This window comes from Pelodiscus sinensis, chromosome 23 (assembly GCF_052426305.1).
Source record: "Pelodiscus sinensis isolate ZL-2025 chromosome 23, ASM5242630v1, whole genome shotgun sequence".
NCBI classification, from domain to species: domain Eukaryota; kingdom Metazoa; phylum Chordata; order Testudines; family Trionychidae; genus Pelodiscus; species Pelodiscus sinensis.
Window position 1 is genome coordinate 317312 of NC_143074.1, and position 23050 is coordinate 340361.

At 46.0% G+C, this 23050-nt stretch overlaps 1 protein-coding gene across 4 annotated transcripts in view; it reads right to left on the minus strand.

The window, feature by feature from the left end:
- Positions 1-23050, minus strand: part of TRAF2 (TNF receptor associated factor 2) — an 85087-nt gene that overhangs the window by 40633 nt on the left and 21404 nt on the right. For all 4 annotated transcript variants that reach the window (XM_075905998.2, XM_006134756.5, XM_075905994.2 and 1 more), the window contains exons 2-4: positions 18478-18698; positions 17914-17992; positions 15296-15394 (exon numbers count right to left, since the gene is read on the minus strand). In XM_075905998.2, coding sequence (XP_075762113.2) covers positions 15296-15394; positions 17914-17992; positions 18478-18698 — 399 coding nt within the window. The remainder of the gene's footprint in view (positions 1-15295; positions 15395-17913; positions 17993-18477; positions 18699-23050) is intronic.

A 23050-nucleotide genomic window follows, 5' to 3' on the forward strand; every position in this document is an offset into this window, starting at 1 on the left:
GAGGAGTCTTCACGTGCTCCCCCTTCTGCCCCCAGGCCAATCAGGGCTTGGGGGTTGGGGGGAATGCAAAGTCTCCTCCTGCCCTGCCAGGAGCATGTGGCACTTCACTTTTACACAAAAGTCTGTGATAACAGTGTTGGCTTTCTTCTTAAATTCAAGTCCAAAAATGTCAATTCTTACTTGTTAAATGTGGCCTGAAAACTTAAACCATCTTGCACTCAAACTAAGGTTGCAAGGAAGGTTTTCATGAAAGCTTTGAAAGGGACATGTGACTGATCATGTGACTGACCTGGACTTCCAAAATATTGAATTACAAATTTACATTTTCAGAGAGCCAGACACTAAAAGTATTAATTAGCAAAGCCACCACAATATTATTGAGTTGTTTTGAGAAGTAACCATGGCCATATCAGATCCTTTCAGATGGGGCTTTCCAATCCCCTCCCACACACATCTTCTGGCGCTTCCTGTAGATTACCTCCCTTACAGCAGTTTGGACAGGAAACAATCTACATCTAGGCAGTCAGTTATGTAAACTTTACTCCTAGGACTTAAAGGGGGCCAGTTTTTAAGTCTCTGGATTTCAACCTCAGCTCAAGAATTGAGGTATCAAACCAAAAAGCGAAGTTACTCACCTCAGTGCAGTAACTATCGTTCTTCGAGATGTGTTTCCCCGTGAGTGCTCCACTGTAGGTGCGGGGCTTGCCCTGACACCGCAGAACAGAGACTTTTCTGATAGCAATACCCGGTTGGGCTGCGAATGCACCGTGGCGCCTTACAGAGTTTCGCACCCTTTTGAGTGAGTGCACGGTCTGGCCCCTGCCAGTTCCTCGAGGCTGCCTTGGAATCTGAAAGATACAAAGGAAAAATGGACTCCGAAGCGGGGAGGAGGGCAGGTAGTGGAGCACCCACTGGGACACACATCTCGAAGAACGATAGTTACTGCACCGAGGTGAGTAACTTCACTTTCTTCTTCAAGTGATGTCCCCGTGGGTGCTCCACTGTACGTGACTAAACAGCAGTACTCCAATAAGCAGGAATGAGGGAGAAACGGAGGCCCTATTTATCTGCTGAAAAGAGCACTGCTGATGCCACCACGGTATCTGAATGCCTTTGGTGTATAGCATAATGTTTTATGAAAGTGTCATGCGAGGACCATGTGGCTGCTCTGCATATGTCCTTCGGGGGGACACCTTTAAGGAAGGACGTAGACGTTGACCTTGCTCTTGTAGAATGACCTCGAGGTTGTATCAGAAGCGGGATACTTTTTGAAGCATAGGCCTCGGTTATACAGATGGTTGTGAGCTTAGAGATTCATTGGGAAGATATTGGGTGTCCCTCTGATCTCTTGGTAAGAGACACAATTAGCTGATAGTTTGTTCTGACAGATCTTGTGTGATCTATGTAAAAGGCGAGGGCGCTGCGAGCGTCGAGTGCGTGGAGAGCCACTTCGCATGAGGAGGCGTGAGGTTTTGGGTGAAAAGCTGGAAGAACAATTGTTTTATTATATGGAAACTCGATGATATCTTCGGAATGAAGGTTGGGTGGAGTCTCAGAACTACACTGTCATTAAATATGGTATGGGAGGGGGGTGTTGCCATAATCGCTGATAACTCACCCACTCTGTGTGCTGATGTAAAGGCAAGAAGATAAACCACTTTCATGGTTAATGAGTGCAGTGGTATGGTAACGAGTGGTTCGAATGGCGGGGCCATTAGAGCTTCGAGGACAATGTCCAAACTCCATGCCAGAGGAGCAGGTTTGCGAGGAGGGCTTATATTTGCAAGGCCCTTAAGGAATCTTTCTGTGGTTGGGTGGGCAACCCTCCATTGGTTGTCTGAATACCGAGATTGCCACTAAATGAACCCTGAGGGATGCCAATGAAAGTCCTGTATATTTCAGGTGGAGCAAGTAATAGAGGATAACAGGCAGAGAGGTCGATTCAAGAAGGTCTTGCTGTGTGGCGCACCAGGAGACGAATCTGCACCATTTCTAAAGGTAAGTATTTCTGGCTGTTTGCCACCTACTATGGATGAGAATATGTTTGACTTGTGCGGAGCACAGGGATTCAGAGGGATTCAGCCAGTTACAAACCATGTGGTGAGTTTCAGCGTGTGAATCTGAGGGTGCCGCAAACAGCCTTGGTTCCATGTGAGGAGGGTTGGGAGGGGTGGAAGTGGAAATGATCTGTGTGGTGACATGCATCGGAGGAAGGAACCAGTGCTCACGCCCATGCTGGGGTTATCAGTATGATTGTAGCCCTGTCCACCCTCACTTTCTGCAGAACTTTGGGGATGAGGACTGTAAGTGGGAAGGCATATAGGAGAGGTCCGTTCCAGTTGGTAAGGAACACATCTCCTAGGGAGCCCGGACCGAGACCCGCCCTGGAACAGTACTTTCGACATTTTCTGTTGCGATGAGTGGCAAAAAGATCTATTAGGGGAGTGCCCCAATGTTGGAAGAGGACGTGGAGGATCCCATCGTGTAGTTCCCACTCGTTCTCCATGATCAAGTGTCTGCTGAGAAAATCCACCGTGACGCTCGTCGTTCCAGGTAAGTAGGATGCCACAGGTGTTATTCCATGGCAAATGCACCAGTTCCAAAACCGGATTGACTCCGCACACAGGGAGCGGGAGCGGGCTCCGCCTTGACGGTTCATGTAATAAATAGCCATCACATTGTTTGTGAGGACTCTTACTGTGGTATCGTGGATACGTTCATGGAAGTGCTTGCAGGCATTGAAAATCACCCGTAGCGCCAGGAGGTTTATATGGAGTTGTGTGTCTGATGTTGATCATCAGCCCTGCGCGGACATCATACCTATGCCTCCCCCCCAGCCTAAGAGGGAGGAGTCGGTGGTGATGTGGTTTCTGTTGATAAAAGAGTATACCGGTAAGATGATTTTTGCAGCTTGTCCACCAGGTAAGTGATTGAAGGATGGATTCAGGAGGAGTTACCGATCTATGAAGGTCACATTTGGCATAATTGTACACTAGTGCTAGCCAGTACTGGAGACCGCGAAAATGTAGTCTGGCATAGCGTACCACGTAAGTGGTGGCAGCCATGTGCCCCATAAGCTTCAGGCAGGTGAGTACTTGTACAGTTGGGCTGCCTCAAATGACTTGAATGAGTTCTTGGATGGCCTCGAATCTCTGTAGAGGTAAGTAAGCCCTGGCTGTGGTCATATCTAGCCAGACTCCAATGAATTCCAGCTCTTGACTCAGGTACAAAATGGACTTTTGTTCGTTGACAAGAAGTCCGAGGTAGTGGAAGGTTTGTCTGGTAATATGGATCATATCGAGAATTCGGTACAGGTCCGGCCCTTGAGTAAACAATCATCCAGATACAGGAATATGATTACTCTTTGGCAGCGGAGGTATGCCACCACTACCGCCAGGATTTTTGAGAATACCCTGGGGGTGGACGAGAGGTCAAATGGCAGGACTTTGTACTGGTAATGATTTCTGCCGACCGTGAATCATAAGAATCTTCTGTGTGCTGGATGGATAGACACATGAAAATACACATCCTGGAGGTCGAGGGAAGCAAACCAGTCATCGTGATCCAATGCGGGAATTATAGCAGCAAGTGTCAGCATCTTGAACCATTGTTTTCATAGGAATTTGTTCAAACAACGGAGATCTAGTATTGGTCGCCATTCTCCTGACTTTTTCTGGATGAGAAAATATTGGGAGTAAAACCCCCTGCTCTTGAAGTCGTCTGGAACCAATTCTATTGTCCCTAAAGAAAGCAGATGGTTGACTTTGATGCATAGCAGGGCTTTCTGAGATGGGTCCCTGAAGAGGGACGGGGTGGGAGGTGTAGCGGGAGGAACAGTGAGAAAGGGGATGGAGTATACTGACTGGATAATTTCCAACACCCATTTGTCCATAGTGATTGTGGCCCATTGGTGGTAAAATGGCCTTAGACATTGATGGAAAAGTAGGATGTGGTGACTGCTGCTGCTGTAGGAAACTGTCTGCGTACCCCCTACCAAGGTATCAAACCTGCTGCTTGTTTGATGGGGTCTGCATACGGTTGCCGCCACCTCTGAGGTCTTTGGTGTGGGCATTGGTGGTCAAAGGTTCTTTGTTGCTGCTGTTGCCACTGTTGTCTGACATATGGTTAGTCATATCATCGCTGGTAAGGGGTGTACCATTGTCTCCAATATGGCGGGGTATACATACCCAATGTCCTGAGAGTTGTGCAGGCATCTTTAGAAGAGTGCAACATGCTATCGGTCTTCTCAGCGGATAGCTTGTCTCTGTCAAATGGCAAATCTTCGACTTTATTTTATAATTCTTTGGGAACTCCCACTGCTTAGAGGTAAGATGCTCTTCGCATGACTACCGCCATGGCAGTAGAACGGGCTGCTGTATCCGCCACATCCATGGCTATCTGGATGGCGGTTCTTGCTGATGTATAGCCCTTCTGGACCACTGATTTTAATATGGGCCTTTTAGAGTCCGACACGTGGTCCATCAGTGGAGTCAACCTTGAGTATGTGTCAAACACCTGGTTGGAGAGATGTGCCGTGTAATTCGCGATCCTGAGCATACATGTTGCCGATGTGTAGACATTTATGCCCAGTAAATTGAGTCTCTTTGTATCTTTGTCTGACGAGGTGTGTTTATATTGCGGTGTCCTAAGCCTCTGCTGGGCTGCGTCAACTACTAAGGAGTTGGGCTGGGGATGGATGAAGAGAAATTCCATCCCTTGGGAGGGACAAAGTACTTTGTCGGCTTCCTTGCTGGTCGGTGGTGCCAATGCTGGGGTTTGCCAGATTTCCTTGGCAATCTCTAGGATGGCTTTATCTAGAGGAATGGCTAGTCTCAATCTATGCTGAGGCTGAAGATTTTTGAAAAGACGATGCTGTTTGTCTTTTATCTCATCTAATGGTAACTCCTGGCTGACTGCAACGCGTTTAAAAAGTTCTTGAAACTGTCGCAAGTGATCCAGTGGAGAGATGTCTCCAGGAATGAGGGCTTCATCTGGGGAAGAAGAGTCAACAGGGGACACCTCTGGTGGCTGCTCCTCAGTAAATAGGTGGGTGTTTTCTGGTTCCGATGGAAGTTGAGGTGGGGATGCTGGTTGTCCTGTTGGTGTAGGGGAAGCTGGAGTAGGTGAGAGCCTGGAAGATACAAAGTCACAACATGATCTTCCGTGAGATCTAGACCTGTAGTGGTATGAATATCTGCTATGTGAATCGTGATGGTAAACATTGTCACGGTGGTAGAGTCTGTCCAATGGTGAGCGTCTGTCTGAGTAAACAGGTCGAATATGCTCCCAGTGATGGATGTGAGGAGAGTGAGGAGAATGAGAGCAGATATAAGAAGCTCTAGAGGAGGCCGGAGAGGTGAAAAGATGGCGGTATTGATGGCGCCGGTGGTCACTGTAAGATGTGAGGAAGGAGGATAGGTAACCGTTGTAGAGTATGACGATCTGTGGGGGGTATCACTGTAGGGTCTCAGGGATCGCGGTGCCAGTGGAGAGGGAGACGGTGCCGGTGAGAATACTAGCGAGCGGGAGCGACTTCAATGCAGGGAAGTGGTCAGTGCCGAGACCCCGGTACCGAGTGTGGGCAGAGGTGATGCCACTGTTGACAGTGCTGTGTCTATCAGTGCTGCACAGCGGTCAGAAGTAATAATGGCCGCCAGTGTGGACGGCCCTGCTGCTGGTGCAGACGATGCCCTTGGTGCTGAGATGACGTTCAGTGCCGGAGGTATGGAAGCGGGCAGTGCCGAGGCAACCCTCGGAGCCACTGTCGGTGCCACTTCTGCCGACTTCTTGGTTTTCAGTGCCGCAGAGGTCTTTATACGCGGCTTCACCGTGCCTGAAATGCCCGGCTTATCCCCAGTCCTAACTCTGCCATATGCAGTTGCCGGTAAGGACCTGGTTGGTGACGCTCATGGTCTCTTAGGCAAAATGGCTGTAGGGGACGAAGCCCTCCGTTCTGGGGGCTGATGTCCTGAAGCTGACTCCGGGTGCAGCAGCTGAAGAGCTTTATCGAATAAAATCATCCAAAGTCACATTTCCCTGTCCCTTCGGGCCCTTGCAGTCAACTTAGTGCAATGTGAGCACTTCTGGGGGACATGGGCCTCTCCCAGTCAGCAGATGCAGGAAGAATAACTGTCCGAAGCAGGCATTGCCTTGTGGCAAGTGTCGCACTTTTTAAAACCGGGCGATGACGGCATTTCAACAGGCTTTTTTTTTTTAAATGAATGAAGAAAAAAACTAAGTATCTTAAGATATATAACTATGTACAACTGGGGTGGGGGGAAGCTTAGGGAGAGCAGAGGTACGGGAGACAGCTCTGAGGTAATTAAGAGCGAGTGAGTGAGTATTTTTTTTTTTTAACAGAACAGAACACAGGAAAGGCATGGGTTACTAAGAATAACTATGAAGAACTTTAACAAGGAAGATCTCACGACAAGGAGAGAGAGTTGAAGAGAGCAGTTCACTCCGTCTGCAGCCTGAGGCGGTTGAGCGGAACTGGCGAGGGCTGGACCGCGCACTCACTCAAAAGGGCGCAAATGCCATGGCGCATGCACAGCCCGGCCGGGTACTGCTATCAGAAAAGTCTCCATTCTGCGGCGCCGGGGCAAGCCCAGCTCCTACAGCGGAGCACCCACGGGGACATCACTCGAAGAAGAACAGGACTTCCTCTGGCCATCTTTAACTACAAGCACAGGGAAGCTGAAGATGATACCCCAATGCTATAATACAGTTTGGAACTCAAAACTTCCAACAGAGAAATACAAAACAGACAGTTCTTCCTAATTTCAATGAAAGAATCCTGCTCTCCTGCTCAGCACCACAGAGCACTCCAACCAAAAAGCTCTAAACGCAAAATCTGACTGTAACAAACACAGTGTTGCAGAACTTTTAATATTAAATTGCAAGGAGGAAAAAAGGGATGGAGGGTGAAGCAATTCCAAGGGCCAGCAGGACTGTACTACATTCCAAGTGAAGACCATTAAACTAAGGGTACGTCTAGACTACATGCCTCTGTCGCCAGAGGCATGTAGATTAGGCTACCAGGCATAGGAAAATGAAGCAACAATTTAAATAATCGCCGCTTCATTTAAATTTACATGGCTGCCGCGCTGAGCCGACAAACAGCTGATTAGTCTGGACGTGCGGATGAGGTATACCTGGGTGGTCGACAAATGCCTTTGATGTCGACACCTGCGCGTCCAGACTACCGCGCTGAGCCGACAAACAGCTGATCAGCTGTTTGTCGGCTCAGCGCGGCAGCCCTGTACATTTAAATGAAGCAGCGATTATTTAAATTGCCGCTTCATTTTCCTATGCCTGGTAGCCTAATCAACATGCCTCTGGCGACAGAGCCATGTAGTCTAGACGTACCCTAAGACTCCATCAAGAGCACTGAAATATCTCCAGCAGCAGAACCACTCTGTCCAGTTACAAATCTTCAAAAGCCTGAACCCTGTGTGTAGGGATGGGATGTTAGCTTCTTCTCTACCGACAGAATTAAATTCTGGAGGGAGAGTCTTTGCTGTCCCCACAGATATTCAACTGTTTTGGATTTTTTTTTTTTAAATTCTCTTCAACAGATTCAGCTGAGCTCCAACAAAAGACTTCAAGCCTAAAAAAATGTTAGTGCTGCAAAGTCGAGGGTATTAACAAGAAACAATTTAAATCTGGACCAACACAGGTTATGATCCCAGCAAACAAGAAAGCTCATCTATACTTATTAGCTGAACTCAACTGATAAGGAAGATTAATTCTCTTTTAGACCAATTTACTGTCTGCTCCCACTTGGTCTCTATGTTATCAGAAAACAGACTAGCCAGCCGCAGAACATCTGGTAGTCTAATCCAACTTCTCATTTGGTCCATTTAAATATTGCTCTGAGGATTACAACAGCAGATCTTGAGGAACCATTCAGTGGTCCTTAGCCTTCAAATGACCCTGCGTTCCCTAAGAAGCAGCAGCCTAAATTAAAGTAAATCCTTTTGTCCCTGTCAAATTATTATAAAATCCTGCCTACACATGAGTCTCAGTACCTGAAGAACATTCACTTCTCACATCACTCTAATTGCTAGCTGGGAAAGAAGTGACATTTCATATATTTTAAACGTGTAATTTTATAGCTCTGTGAAGAGATGGGGACTTGTATGACCTGTAGGAGTCTGTATCTGTTCTAGGTATGTATCTGGTTCCCATCACAATCATATCCAAGCAGCTGGCAGTCACAAAGATATGTTTTCTTGGTCATTTCTCTTGTGCCAACTGCCTAACTTCACAGTCTTTGCATCTCTCATCTGTGTTGTTTTCCCCCTCTTTAAAAAGCATCTGTTTTTAAAAAACTCTTTACCATAGCATACCTTCTACATATACACATATAGTTCAACAAGCTTTCCTGTGGAAACAGCTTTTAGTGTACAAAATTAAAAAAATATTTTCTAAGGCACAGTGTTATAGAATCGTAGAACATTAGTGTCACGTTACTGGATTTTGAGGGGGGCAGCCAGATCACTGATGCACCCATAGATGGGGGTGTTGGCCCCCAAAAATGGCATAAAAGGGGGCCGTGTGAGGTATTGAATAGAAGCTCACTGTCTGCTAATCCTATGTACGCTGTTCATGTGTTTGTATAATGTCTGTGTGTGCAATTATAAGCATGTACTTGTATGGATACTGAATATTTCCCTGCATGTGGTTGAGCACTGGGCAGGGCCCGGCCTATGGACATGCTAATCAGCGAGGCCCTGTGGGACAATGGCACTCAATGGGCCAAGGACACACCTAAAAAATGAGTGGTGACTCATACCTAAGGGCTACCAGCAGGCAACACAGGAATAAGGTGGACCAGGTGACCTGCTATAGCCAAGAAGAGACCAGGAAGGAGGGATAAATAGGCCATGTGGTGGTCTCCATCTTAGTTCTCAGCTCAGCACTTCATCCCAGAGGGAGCAATGCAGGGATTGAAGAGCCGGAAAGACCTGTGAACCCATCCTGATCCTAGGATGTGCAACAAGGACTCTTAAGCCAGCAGCTGTAACATCTCTGCTAGAGCCTGCATCGAGAACTGGGAGATTTGATGCATGTAACATACTATTCTTTAACAACCTTACTCTCATGCTTTTCTTTCTTGTGATAATAAACCTTTAGATGTTAGATGCTAAAGGATTGGCTCAGAGTGATTTGTGGGTAAGATCCAGAGGTTAAATGGACCAGGGATCTGTGGCTGGTTTCTTGGAACCAGACAGAACTTGTTCAGGGTAGGTGGGATTGGGTGCTAGGACCCCCCCACCTGTGTATAGGCCCGGGGCCATCTGGGGCACGGATATTGCTGGGATGTCAGAGGGTTTTTGCTCGTGAGGCTTCAGGCAGGCTGCTGAAGCGCTCTGTGGGACTGGTTTGTGGCCGGTTTGGAGAGGTAACCAGTTTGGGGGCTATAAGGAGCCCCGAAGTTGAGCAATTCACCCTGAGCGGACGCCCTCAGCTGTGCCCGGACACGGCCCGGTCCATCACAACTAGAACTAGAAGGGACCTCAAGAGATCATTAAGTCCAGTCTCCTTCCCTCACGGCAGGACCACGCACCATTTAGATTATTCCTGACAGGGGTCTGTCTAACCTGCTCTTAAATATCTCCCGTGATGGGGATTCCAAAACCTCCCTGTGCAATTTATTCCAGTGTTTAACCACTCTGACAACTAGGAACTTTTTCCTAATGTCCAACCTAAACCTCCATGGCTGCAGTTTAAGCCCATTGCTGCTTGTCCTATCATCAGAAGCCAAGGAAAACAATTTTCCACCCTCCTTCCTTTGACATCCTTTTAGATACCTGAAAACCGCTATCATGTCCCCTCTCAGTCTTCTCTTTTCCAAACTAAACGAGTCCAATTCGTTCCGACTTCTCTTATAGCTCATTTTCTACACCTTTAATCATTTTTGTTGCTCTTCTCTGGACCTTCTCCAATTTCTCCATGTCTTTCTTGAAATGTAGTGCCCAGAACTGGACACAATGCTCCAACTGAGGTCTAGTCAGTGCAGAGTAGAACGGAAGAATGACTTCTTGTGTCTTGCTCACAACAGAATCATGTCTGGTTTTCTTGCAACAGAGTCACACTTTTGACTCATATTTAGCTTGTGGTCCACTATGACCCCTAGATCATTTTTCCAATTTGTCCAGATCATTGAGTTATGACCCTATCCTCCAAAGCAGTTACAACCCCCACCCAGCTTGGAATCATGTGCAAACTTAATAAGCATACTCTCTATGCCATCATCTAAATTGTTAATGAGGATATTGAACAGAACTGGTCCCAAAACAGACCCCTGTGGAACTCCACTTGTTATGCCCTTCCAGCATGCCTGTGAACCATTAATAATTACTCTCTGAGAACCTATCAGAGGGGTAGCCGTGTTAGTCACACCACACGATCCACTGTCTACAGCCAAGCACTGAGGTACAACCGTATTTGCTCCAACCCCTCAGCCAGAGACCAACACCTACAAGATCTTCACCAAGCATTCTTGAAACTATGATACCCACACAAGGAAGTAAGGAAACAGATTAACAGAGCCAGACGTGTACCCAGAAGCCTCCTGCTGTGGGACAAGCCCAAGAAAGAAAGCAACAGAACACCACTGGCCATCACCTACAGTCCTCAGCTAAAACCTCTCCAATGCATCATCAGTGATCTACACCCCATCCTGGACAATGATCCCTCGCTTTCACAGGTCTTGGGAGGCAGGCCAGGCCTCGCCCACAGACAACCCGCCAACCTGAGGCATATTCTCACCAGCAACTATACACCGCACCACAATAACTAACTCAGGAACCAATCCATGCAACAAACCTCAGTGCCAACTCTGCCCACATATCTACACCAGCAACACCATCACAGGACCTAACCAGATCAGCCACACCAACACTGGTTCATTCACCTGCACATCTACCAATGTAATATACGCCATCATGTGCCAGCAATGCCCCTCTGCTATATACATCGGCCAAACTGGACAGCCCCTACTTAAAAGAATAAATGGACACAAATCTGATATTAGGAATGGCAATATACAAAAACCTGTAGGAGAACACTTCAGTCTTCCTGGACACACAACAGCAGATCTAAAGGTAGCCATCCTGCAGCAAAAAAAACTTCAAGACCAGACTCCAAAGAGAAACTGCTGAGCTACAGTTCATCTGCAAGTTTGACACCATCTGCTCAGGATTAAACAAAGACTGTGAATGGCTAGTTAACTACAAAAGCAGTTTCTCCTCTCTTGGTATTCACACCTACAGATCAGCTGCTAGAAGTGGGCCTCATCCTCCCTGATTGAATTAACCTCATTATCTCTAGCCTGATTCTGGCCTGCATATTTATACCTGCCTCTGGATATTTCCACCACATGCATCTGACGAAGTGGGTCTTTGCCCACAAAAGCTTATGCTCCAATACATCTGTTAGTCTATAAGGTGCTATAGGACTCCTTGTCGCTCTCTGAGAATGGTTATCCAGCCAGATATGCACCCACCATCTAAGTTGTATTTGCCTAATTTATTGATAAAGTCATGCAAGACCATATCAAATGCCTTACTAAAGTCTAGGTATACCATGTCCACCACTTCTCCCTTATCCCCAAGACTTGTTATTTTATCAAAGATAGCTATCAGATTGGTTTGAAATGATTTGTTCTTTACAAATCCATGCTGGCTGTTACCTATCACTTTATTTTCTTCCAGATGTTTGCAGATGAATTCTATATGTTCCAAGCATTTCCCAGCATATTCAAAACACAGTAAGAAAATCGTATTTAAAAATTCAGATCTCTTCTAACAGTGCTGAATATTTTAATATTTTTCACAATATGAAGAGTTGAAAGAGAGAATATGAACCATGACCTGTAGTAGGCTAAACAGAAAGTAAAACTTAGGAGAGCTAAGGAAGGACTTTAAAGGTGAAGGGTAGAAAATTTTCAGCTACAGAAGTGATCATCTTTCTCTCACACCTCTGTGACACAGTCTCCTAATTTATAATCAGAGGGCAGCCAAATGAGTTTCCTTTGATAGGAGTGCTGCAAGCTTTTAAACTGAATAACCAGTGAATTATCTTTTAGGTACTTTCCATAGTCTGTCTGAAATAGCACAGCAAGGGGCTTTCCATGCTGGGAGTGTTGTTGCTGCTGAAGAAAGCAACGCACGTTGTTGATTTCAGGTTATACAGCATGGTTTTAGGCATGCTATAAAACTGACACACCACAGCACTCTTCTGAAACCCCTGCTTATCTACTAACTTCATCTATACTAGCCAGCAATTTACAAAGATACGGAGTATGCTGGTTAGACCCTGCTTTAACATATTTATTGGGTACTTCCCTTCACTAAACAGCTCCCCACCCTGCCCAACATGGCCAAGTTTGATTAGGATTCTTGGCATAACATCCCTCCAACACTCAACCTTGCCACAATGGGGAAGAGAAGTGAGATATCAGATAAATCAACTACTACAGCTGCCATAATCCTTCTTCACTCCCAACAGACATAAAAGTCACTAGTACTATTCCCACAGACCTAGCTTTACTCCTGGAGGAATTCTGCACCACAGAGAAAACATGATCACCTGCAGATTTCTTTGCTTCCCTGTGGAAAGGGACAGTGAAACCAAGGGAAGTCATGTGAGGGTAGGAGGGGTTTGGGGTCCCATGAGCATAGTTTGGGAAGACATTATTCCCCAAACAGAGGTAAAGCAGGAGGCATATGGAATCGTGCCACAGGCTCCCCATCTCTCAAGTTTCAAGAAGCCCAGAGCTGCTGGCTGAAAAAGGTGTCACTCAGCTGTGGTGACTTTGCAGCTGAATGAAGCTTCCTGAGTCCTAGTGCCTGCTGCGCTACCCTTGTGTGTGCTGGGAACCACACTTTTTCTGCACAGTAATGAGTACCTGGAGTGGGACAGGGCAAGAGAGCTGGGGTGGAGGAAAAAGGTAGTGGGAAAGGAAGGGCATGAGAAGAGGGGGGGAGTGGACTAAACCAGTAATTGCCTCTTCTTGTGGGTTCCAGGACCAGCTACTCCAAGAAGTAGTCATTTAAAGTGTCAAGCAACTTTATATCTGCATCTGAATGGGAATCATTCCCTGGGACTGTATGGCATATTTCCCAGCACTCTGTAGTGAATAGTCTCTGTAGTAATTTGCATTGCAAATAAATCCTTTCAATCAGAAGAGTTAGGAACAACTTAAACAAATAAATATATAAGAAAACTTGGTCTGTGGGGTAAGTTTTACAACCCTCAGGAAACAATGGAATCAGAGTCCAGATGTTGAAAAACACTGAGTAAAGGGACTAAGATAAGAGCAGCATGTGGGGAGCAACTCCTGGATCTGACATATCAAAGCCCCTTCCAGTGCCCCAGCCTCCTTCCCGAGACCACTTCTAAACCTAAACTCACTCCTTTGTAGTTAAGCAGTAATTTGCCCTTTACAGCACCCCACATTCCCCCAACATACCAAATAAAAACATTTATCTGTGTATGTGCTAATGGTCACATTCATAGAATACTAGGACTGGAAGGGACCTCAAGAGGTCATCGAGTCCAGTCCCCTGCCCTCATGGCAGGACCAAATACTGTCTAGACCATCCCTGATAGACATTTATCTAACCTACTCTTAAATGTCTCCAGGGATGGGGATTCCACAAACTCCCTGGGCAATTTATTCCAGTGTCTGACTACCCTGACAGGAACTTTTTCCTAATGTCCAACCTAAACCTCCCTTGCTGCAGTTTAAGCCCATTGCTTCTTGTTCTATCCCCAGAGGCCAAGATGAACAAGTTTTCTCCCTCCTCCTTATGACACCCTTTTAGATATCTGAAAACGGCTATTATGTCCCCCCTCAATCTTCTCTTTTCTAAACTAAACCTTAATTTCTTCAGCCTTCCCTCATAGGTCATGTTCTCTAGACCTTTAATCATCCTTGTTGCTCTTCTCTGGACCCTCTCCAATTTCTCCACATCTTTCTTGAAATGCGGTGCCCAGAACTGAACACAATACTCCAGTTGAGGCCTAACCAGTGCAGAGTAGAGCGGAAGAATGACTTCTCGTGTCTTGCTCACAACACACCTGTTAATGCATCCCAGATTCATGTTTGCTTTCTTTGCAACAGCATCACTCTGCTGACTCATATTCAACTTGTGGTTCACTATAACCCCTAGATCCCTTTCTGCAGTACTCCTTCCCAGACAGTTGCTTCCCCTTCTGTATGTATGAAACTGATTGTTCCTTCCTAAGTGGAGCACTTTGCATTTGTATTTACATTCAGGGAACCATAAAAACAGCAGAGTTGAATACATGAATGGTGAGGTTCTGATACTAGGGATAGGGGAGGGGCAGAAACCATTTTGTCCAGCAAGCTGGTGGAAGGGGTTACTTAAGGGCATACCCACTGAATCCATAACTCTGGACCTTTTGCCCAAGTCTCCTGCGTGTTGAGGGACTGCTTTACTATCTCTATTGCTCCAGGCCCTGGACGCAACAGCACAGTGGGCAGGACAAGGACCACATTCACTCTACCACCGCCAAAACAAATGCATTGAGTCAGGCCTGAAGATAAATGCCTATTTTAACCATATATGGCACAGACAAATTGGAGCGAATCCAAAGAGCAAAACAAATGAGAAAGAGTCTAGAAAACCTGCCCTCTAAGGAAAGGTTAAAAAACTGGGCATGTTTTGTCTTGAGAAATGGAACCCAAGGTAGGGAGCTGATAACATTTTCGAAAATGTTAAAGTCCACTATAAAGAGGACAGTGATCAATTTTATTCCAAGAGATTATGGAATCCCTGTCATTGGAGGTTTTCAAGAACAGGTGGGACAAACATTTGGCCAACCGTGGTGGCTGAATTAGATGGCCACTGGAGGTCCCTATCTGCCCAATATTTCTATTATCATCATTTTTGAGGAACATTTCTGGGCTGATGCATTAAAAAGTCTGGGATACAGTGTCTTGGAAGATGTGGGGCTTTTGGACATCACAGAAGAAAAAAATGGCTGGTTTTCGGGATCATACCAAGTATTCTAGTGACTGGAAAAGTTTTTGGAGACACAACTACCTAAGTTAGACTGGAAATGTCTGAAAGTTCCAGGAGGCTAGAACTTATCCAGGATTGAGTTAATGTAGCTGAAATTTTAGACGCTGATGGCTAATGCCAGAAGGAACTCATTCAATTCCCAAGTGCCTTGTCCATCGCTACTCACATACACAAAAAAGCAGCAATCACAATGAAGAAATACAAGGAAGACTCATTCTACTCATTCTAGTATTTACCTCATATTCTTTAATAGTTCCTTTCCAGGTACAGCCATCGTTAATACAGACAGACGGCAAACTTTCCACCTCACGACGAGCTGCATTATCTGGGAAAGCCTCACGGGAAAAAACAAGACAAGTTATTCTGGGATTGCAGCTTTGATCTAGTATCCTGATTCTTCACACACTGTGGTTATGAAACAGTCTTCCCAAATCTGTTATCCCACAATACCTTTAAAGATGTATCTGTGATTCTGGTAATCGCTATGGCTTTGGCTGGAGCTAGTTTAGCTAAGAGCTGATAAACTCATAGTTGAAAACCAAACTGGCTCACCTGTACGTTAGTGGTCTTCAAAACAGATATCAGTACTGTAAGAATGTATTTAATGTTTAAGCACTACGAAATGCTTGTAAATTGCTGCATGTAAAAAGGGATCGAGAATAAGACAGAGACTATCTTATTGCCACTACATAAAATCACAGTATGTCCACATCTTGAATACTGTTTACAGATGTGGTTGCCTCATCAAAAAATATATCTTGGCACTGGAAAAGGTTCAGAAAAGGGAAACAAAAATTATTAGTGATTGGAATGGGTGCCATATGAAGAGAGATTAAAAAGACTGGGACTTCTGGGGGGATATGATAGAAGTCTATAAAATCATGATTGGTGAAGAAAAAGTGAATAGGAAAAGTTATTTACTTGTTCCCATAACATAAGAACTAGGGGTCACCAAATGAAATTAATAGGTAGCAGGTTTAAAACAAACAAAAGGAAATTTTTCTTCACACAGCAGTCAACCTGTGGAACTCCTTGACAGAGGATGTTGTGAAGACCAGGACTTTAACAGGGTTAAAAAAAGAACTAGATAAATTCATGGAAGTTCATCAGTGGCTATTAGCCAGGATGGGCAGGGATGGTGTCCCTAGCCTCTGTTTGTCAGAGGCTGGAAATGGATGACAGGAGAGGGATCACGAGACGATTATCTGTTCTGTTCACTCCCTCTGGGGCATTCGGCATTAGCCACTGTTGGAAGACAGGATACTGGGCTAGATAGACCTTTCGTCTAACCCAGCATGGCCATTCTTATGTATTAATTTCCTATGCTATGTCTGTATTCCATGCTATAAGGAAATACTATGTTTTGTTTCATAATTTTGAAAATATTTGCTCAACTGGTGGACCCAGGCATAAGAATCATGCACCCCATCCTTTAAAGAAGCCTATCAAGATTAAACAGGTCACTAAGAAACATCACAATGCATAGGATTTGTGGACAGCCCTATCATACCTTGGAAACATAAGTGCAAAGGAGTGTGTCTCATGGATTGGAAGGCTAAGGCCTGGTGTACACTAGTGAAGCTCTCAGACTATAAGATCGCTTGTGTAGCTGCTCTATGCTCTCCCATCAACATAATAAAACCACCTCCCCAGATGGTGGTAGCTTGGTCCACGGGGGGACGCTCTCTCACAGACATAAGCCCATAGACACCACCACTTGTGCCAGAGAAATTATGTTGCTCAAACAGGTATTTTTTTGCACCCGAGTGACTATGTTTAGTTGATACAAATGGTAGTGCAGATATGGCCTAAATGTAAAAGATAAAACAGGGTCACAATTAGGGATGTGCATACACATTAGCAAAGTTAACTGGTTAAACAATATAATTTTAATTGCTTAACTATTTAACTGTGCAGGGCTGGGGCTTTGCCAACCAACCAACTGTCCGCAGGGAACTCCTCTGGCCCAGCCCTCCGTGGGTGGGGCTGCTCCAGCTCAGCCGGGCCCACCACGTAACCAGTTAACTAGTTAGATTTTGACATTCCTAATCACAATTTATCTCTTTGTTGTTTGAACTCTCCTCCTAAACTAAGGCTACAGATACACTATAAAGCTTGTATTACTGCAGCTGCTCTGCTCCTAGTGCAGATGCTCTAAACCAATGGGAGAGCTTTCCCATCAGCTTAATTACTCCCGCCCCTGTAAGCAGAGGTAGCTATCTCCCATGGACACATCTATAACAAGTCTTTATTGCAGAGTTTAAATGGGTAATCTATGTTGTAGGACAGAGGTTCCCAAACTTTTTGACACGGGGACCAGTAAATCCATTCACGAACTTTTGGAGGACACGTAATGTTCATTTGCATATTTGCATATTCGTTAATCAAATGATGAATATCCAAATAAGTTGTTTCTGGTCCTCCCAAAACCTCCAGTGCCAGCTTTAGCAAAGCTTTTGATATGGTCACCCATATTTTGATATCAGTGGAGCAGGGCCCCCCGCTCTATAACTCGCCAGCACTTCCGGGTTCAGGGGCACGGGGCCCAAATTGGCCTAAGGCTGGCCCTGCCGGCAGCCACCAAGCATGCTGAGGCCCAGTATTTTTTTCCCGTGGCCCGGTATCGGGCCGTGGCCCATAATTTGGGAAACGCTGTTATAGGATGTCCTGAATTGTAAAGGTTGGGGAATCAATTGCAGCACTAATCATTACACTCAGGGTACAGAATTCACACCTGTTAGATAATGGAGTCCATCATTGTTAGGTGCCATTCTCTGACCTCTCACTCCAAACAAAAACAATAAATGTTTATGAATGACTTCAATGTTTTCTGTCTTGGAGAGGTCTTACTTACCGAATTTGTTTCTAAAATAGAAACTCCTTCTTCATATATTCCTTCCTGAATACAGGCTGCACACTTCTGAGGCCCAGAGCTAATAGGAGCAGAGAAAAAAAAATCAGCCATAAAGTAAAAAGATTCAGGCTGAATTTGTCATTCAGTGACAGAGGCTTCTCTAGAGATCCTTCAGAGACAAAGGAGGTTTATTTATACAAGTATATTTTAAAACAGCAAACGGAACTCTTTTCTAACATACATTTTACATTCACTGATTGATCCTTTTAATGAATACACATTTCTGCTCTATTTCAGTTATTCCTTTCCTACACACTGATTTTAGAGCACTAGTGCAAGCCCTGCTAGCCTGAGTTGGTCAACTTGAGCTGGAGGGCTCCTTCCCAAGGACTGCAAAATGCTGTGTAGACATGTTCTCCAGGGCCTGAAGAGGACCAGATGCTGAAACTCAGAGACAGACCTAAAACATGGCCTTCATTCACACCCACAGAAAGTAAGGCTGTATTTCCTTTTTTGCTTTCCTTTGCTTACATTCGTTTGGTTGCAGACCGGAGAATAAATTACCTTATAAGTTTCTTCAGGCAGTAGGAACAATAGCGGTGTCCACACTGAGCTTGAAATGGCCTCCTCAAAATATTCTTGCACTCAGAGCAGAGGTATTTGCCCTCCAATTTAGTCCCAAGTATCTCTCTCGAAAATCCAGGCAGATTTAAATCCAAAGAACCAGGTGGAGTCAAGTTTGCTGCTGCCATGTGAACCAAATACCCCGGATGCACCTCAAGAGCCTGAAAAGAGAAAAATGTTTTTCCCCATTTGATTACCTTGTTCTTCGTTGGGTAATGTTCACCCTTCACCACTGTAACTGCATTTATCACAGCATGTTATACAATGTATCTGGAAGTCACACCTAAGCTTGTTATTCTGAACAATAGGTCTGCAGTGTATTATGCACACTGATTTTTATATTTATACTATCCTATTTAATTGGCTAACTGATTAAACATATGGTTTAGCCAGTTAACCAACTAAAAAACAGCAAGTGGGGCACCCACTCCAGCCCATCTAGAATGCCCCCTCCCCCACCTCACTGCTGCAGGCAGGGACTGCTCCAACTTGGCTGGAGCAATCCCTGTCCGCGGTGGGCCAAGGCGCGCCCTGCAGGTAGAGACTGCTCCAGCATCCTGACTAGAGCAGCCTGTCTACAGGGTGCTCAGGCCAGACACAGACAGAGGCAGCCCCTATCTGCACAGCCCCTTCCCCCGTGGGCTTGGAGCAGCCCCCTGCCCACAGCATGTGGAGAGCTGCTCCAGCCCCACTGGTTAACCAGTTAAACCTTCACACCCCTAATTTATACACAATGGAACCAGCCACATGGGCAGATTTTGTTTCTAACATTTGCTAGGGGAAGGGGCTCTAAAAGTTAAATCCAAAACTAGGAAATGGGGTGTAGTATCATTGCACAGTTCCTCCACCCACCTTAATTACGGGAAAAGAAAACTTTGGCCAAATTGCTGTCTCCAGTCTAAAACAAGAGAGACCCAATAACAGTACACTGGCCTAAAGTCAAATTTCAGAGGGGTAGCTGTGTTAGTCTGAATTTGCATAAACAATGAGAAGTCCTGTGGCACCTTATGACTAATCAATTTATTGGAGATACAGCTGATGAAGTGGGTCTTTGCCCACAAAAGCTTATGCGCCAATAAATCTGTTAGTCCATAAGGTGCCACAGGACTTCTCGTTGTTAATAAAGACAGTAAGTTACACAGTCATGAGTTAGCATCACATACTTCCATCTCCATCATTTGTCAAAATGTACTGTAATACACTATATAAGGCTAGTGGCTTGCTTGAGTCACAGCGAGAACCTGTATCACAAAGAGAACCAAAACTCGATTTACAGACAACATGTAGCCAGGTTCAGGATTCCTTGAAAGCTACCAGATTTCTTTGAAGGTCTGAAAAAAGAAGAGGCAATGGTATACTCTTTTAAAAGGAGTAAGATACTGGGAATAAAATGTTGTTTGTTGATTTGTTTTTTACCATGTGTACCAATCAGAAAACCACCCAGTGCTGCCATGTACAGGCTAGACCAGAAGATGTATAACCCTTCATGTATGCTGAGGTTAGACTAAGTTCCAAGCAACTGTAATTTAAATCTGATGCACTGAGAGGCCATAGCTACACTACAGCCATAACACCAGCACAGGTATAGTGCTGCAGCTGTAAGGCTGTAGTGTAGATGCTGCCTACACTGATGGAAGAGGTTTTTGCACTGATGTAGTTTAATCCACCTCTGAGAGTGGGTAGGCTGATAAAATTATTCTGGCAATTTAGCTGTGTTTATACAGGGGCCTAGTTGACCTAACTACAGTTCTCAGGGTGTAAACTTTTTCAGCCCTGAGCAATGTAGCTAAGTTGATCTAACTTTTAAGCATAGGCCAAGGCTTAGTGTCATTGTGTTGCCTGCTGACTGAATTTAACCAGATGTTTTTAATGTAGTCTATTTATTAAGAAAAGTAGCTTGGTGTAAATTTTGGCTATTGACCATCTACCAAGATGGTAAAAAATGACTCCCTAAAAGATAAATTAGCAGTTCTACAAAAGATTAGGGCATCTTGCTGGATTTCTCCTTCCATAAGAGTCCAATGGCACAAAAGCAACTAAGCATAGCTGGACATGGAGAAGATATGAAGGAACACAGAATGGGAAGTATATCTACAACAATGGTAATATGTGATGTAATAAAGAAAGCATAATGATTCAGTTGCACATAATGTGATCCAGTTTTTAGAGGCAACCAATTTAGGGCAAAATCCTTCTGCCTCTGAGACAATGGTACCTCAGGAAAGACAAGGAGGCACAGTGCCAGAAGGCATAACACTGCCACAGGTAATAAGGGGGAAGATGCTGAATATCATCTCTCACTAGCTCAAGACCCTGCCCTTGTTTCACTCAGGCATCCTCCCTCTTTGTGGGCAGTGAACACTGCCAATATCATCAATCACAGAAAATCATGGCTGAATGTGAGAATGGGGGGGGAGGGGGGGAGGAGGGGAGAAACAGAACATGAAGAAGGCTCTAATTACATTCAACTATTCAGGACCAAAAGAAAGGTGAAGCTGTGCATGTAATGCCAGAACCTCAGTGCCAATAATCATCATTGACAAGAGCTGAAATCAAGGCAGGCACAAATGCTCTTTTCACAGACTGCATTACACATTTGCAGTGAGAGTAGAATAATCACAGTATCTCTGGAGAAAAAGTAACATTTCAACAGGAATGTTCCCAATGCAGGAGAATCAATGTATGAAAAATTAAGAACACAGATCTCAGAGTAAGATATTCTCAAGAATATCTATAAGGTTCCAAATGGCCACAATTTAGCCTAGAGGGTTGTATACATGACTGGAAGTCAGTCAGGTTATATCCCTGGCTCTGTCACAGACTGAAAGCCTGATCTTGGACATATTAATCCCCGTCAATGTATCAGATGTCATATGGAGTTACTAATACAGTAAAACTCCATTAGTCCAGCATCCAATGCTCCGGGGCTCCTGATGGTCTGGCACCATCAGGAACCTGGAAGTGCTGGGGCAGCCGGACAGGCTTCCCCCATTCAGCTGCTGCTGAAACTGACCAGCAGCTGAATCAGGGAAGCCGGGAGCAGAGCAGCTGGGGTGCTGCCGGGTTGGTCCCGCAGCGCCAAAGGACGGCGCTGCGGGACCAACCCGGCAGGACCCCAGCTGCTCTGCCCCAGGGGTCCCCGAGTCAGCCGCTGCTGAAACAGATCAGCGGCTGATTCCAGGAAGGGGCAGCGCTACGGGACCAACCCGGCAGCACCCCGGATGCTTTGCCCCAGGCGTTGGGATTCAGCTGCTGCTGAAACTGACCAGCAACGTCAGTTTCACCAGCCGGCTGAATCCAGAGGCCTGGAGCAGAGCAGCTGAGGTGCTGCAGGGTTGGTCTCGTAGCGCCAGCCCTAGGCACTGCGGGACCAACCCAGCAGGACCCCATCTGCTCGTCTGCGCCAGGGGTCCCCAAGTCAGCCGCTGCTGAAACAGATCAGTGGCTGATTCCAGGAAGCCCCGGGCAGAGCAGCTCTGCCCCGGGCTTCCTGGAATCAGCCGTTGATCTGTTTCAGCAGCGGCTGAATCAGGGACCCCAGGGGCAGAGCAGATGGGGTCCTGCCGGGTTGGTGCCGTAGCGCCGCCCCTCGGCACTGCGGGACCAACCCAGCAGCACCCCAGCTGCTCTATTGCAGGCATCCCCGATTCAGCTGCTGCTGAAACTGACCAGCAGCGACTGAATCAGGGACGCCTGGGGCAGAGCCGGACTATCGTAAGGGGAGGCTATGAGGGGTCTGGGGTGGCATCCCCTCCCACCCCACTCCAGACCCCTCATAGCCCCCCCTTCTGATAGTCCGGCATATCTGATAATCTGGCACCCCCTAAAGGTGCCGGATTATCGGAAGTTTACTGTACTTAGCTACTTAACAGGGGAGTCCTGAGGTTTAACTGTCAATATTTATGACGGCCCCATGGGCCATTGCTGGATAGCACGCTATAGGATGTAGAGATATTTATTATCCTGTTCCAAGTGGGCTAACACAGACCTCAAGAGGTCACCTAGTGCAGTGGCTCCCAACTTTTTTATACTGTGGACTGGCAAACCCATTCACAAACTTTTGGTGGACTGATAATGCTTTATTTGCATAGTTACATATTCATTATGCAAATAAAGACTATGCAAATGTGAAAATAAAATGTTATCAGTGCACCAAGAGCCCTGGTCCCCAGAGCCCCATCAGTGCCAACGCTAACCCTTAGAGCTCCCCACCCTTCTGCTATTCCCAGTGACAGATACTGACCCCCCCAAGTCCCCTGAACTCAATCCCCCCAGTGCCAACCTCTCATCCCAAATGCCTCAATGCTAGCCCCCCCAACTCCTTAGAGCCGCCCACCACCTGACCCCCCAGTGCCAGCCTCCTGTTTCCAGAGCCCCACTGCACCAAAATCCCCCAGCGTTCCCTCATGCAAGTCTCCAATATTAGCCCCATTCCCAGAGCCCCCAGTGCCAGCCCTGCCCCCAGAACACCCCAGTGCCAGCTCTCAACGCCACATGCCAGTGTTAGCCCACT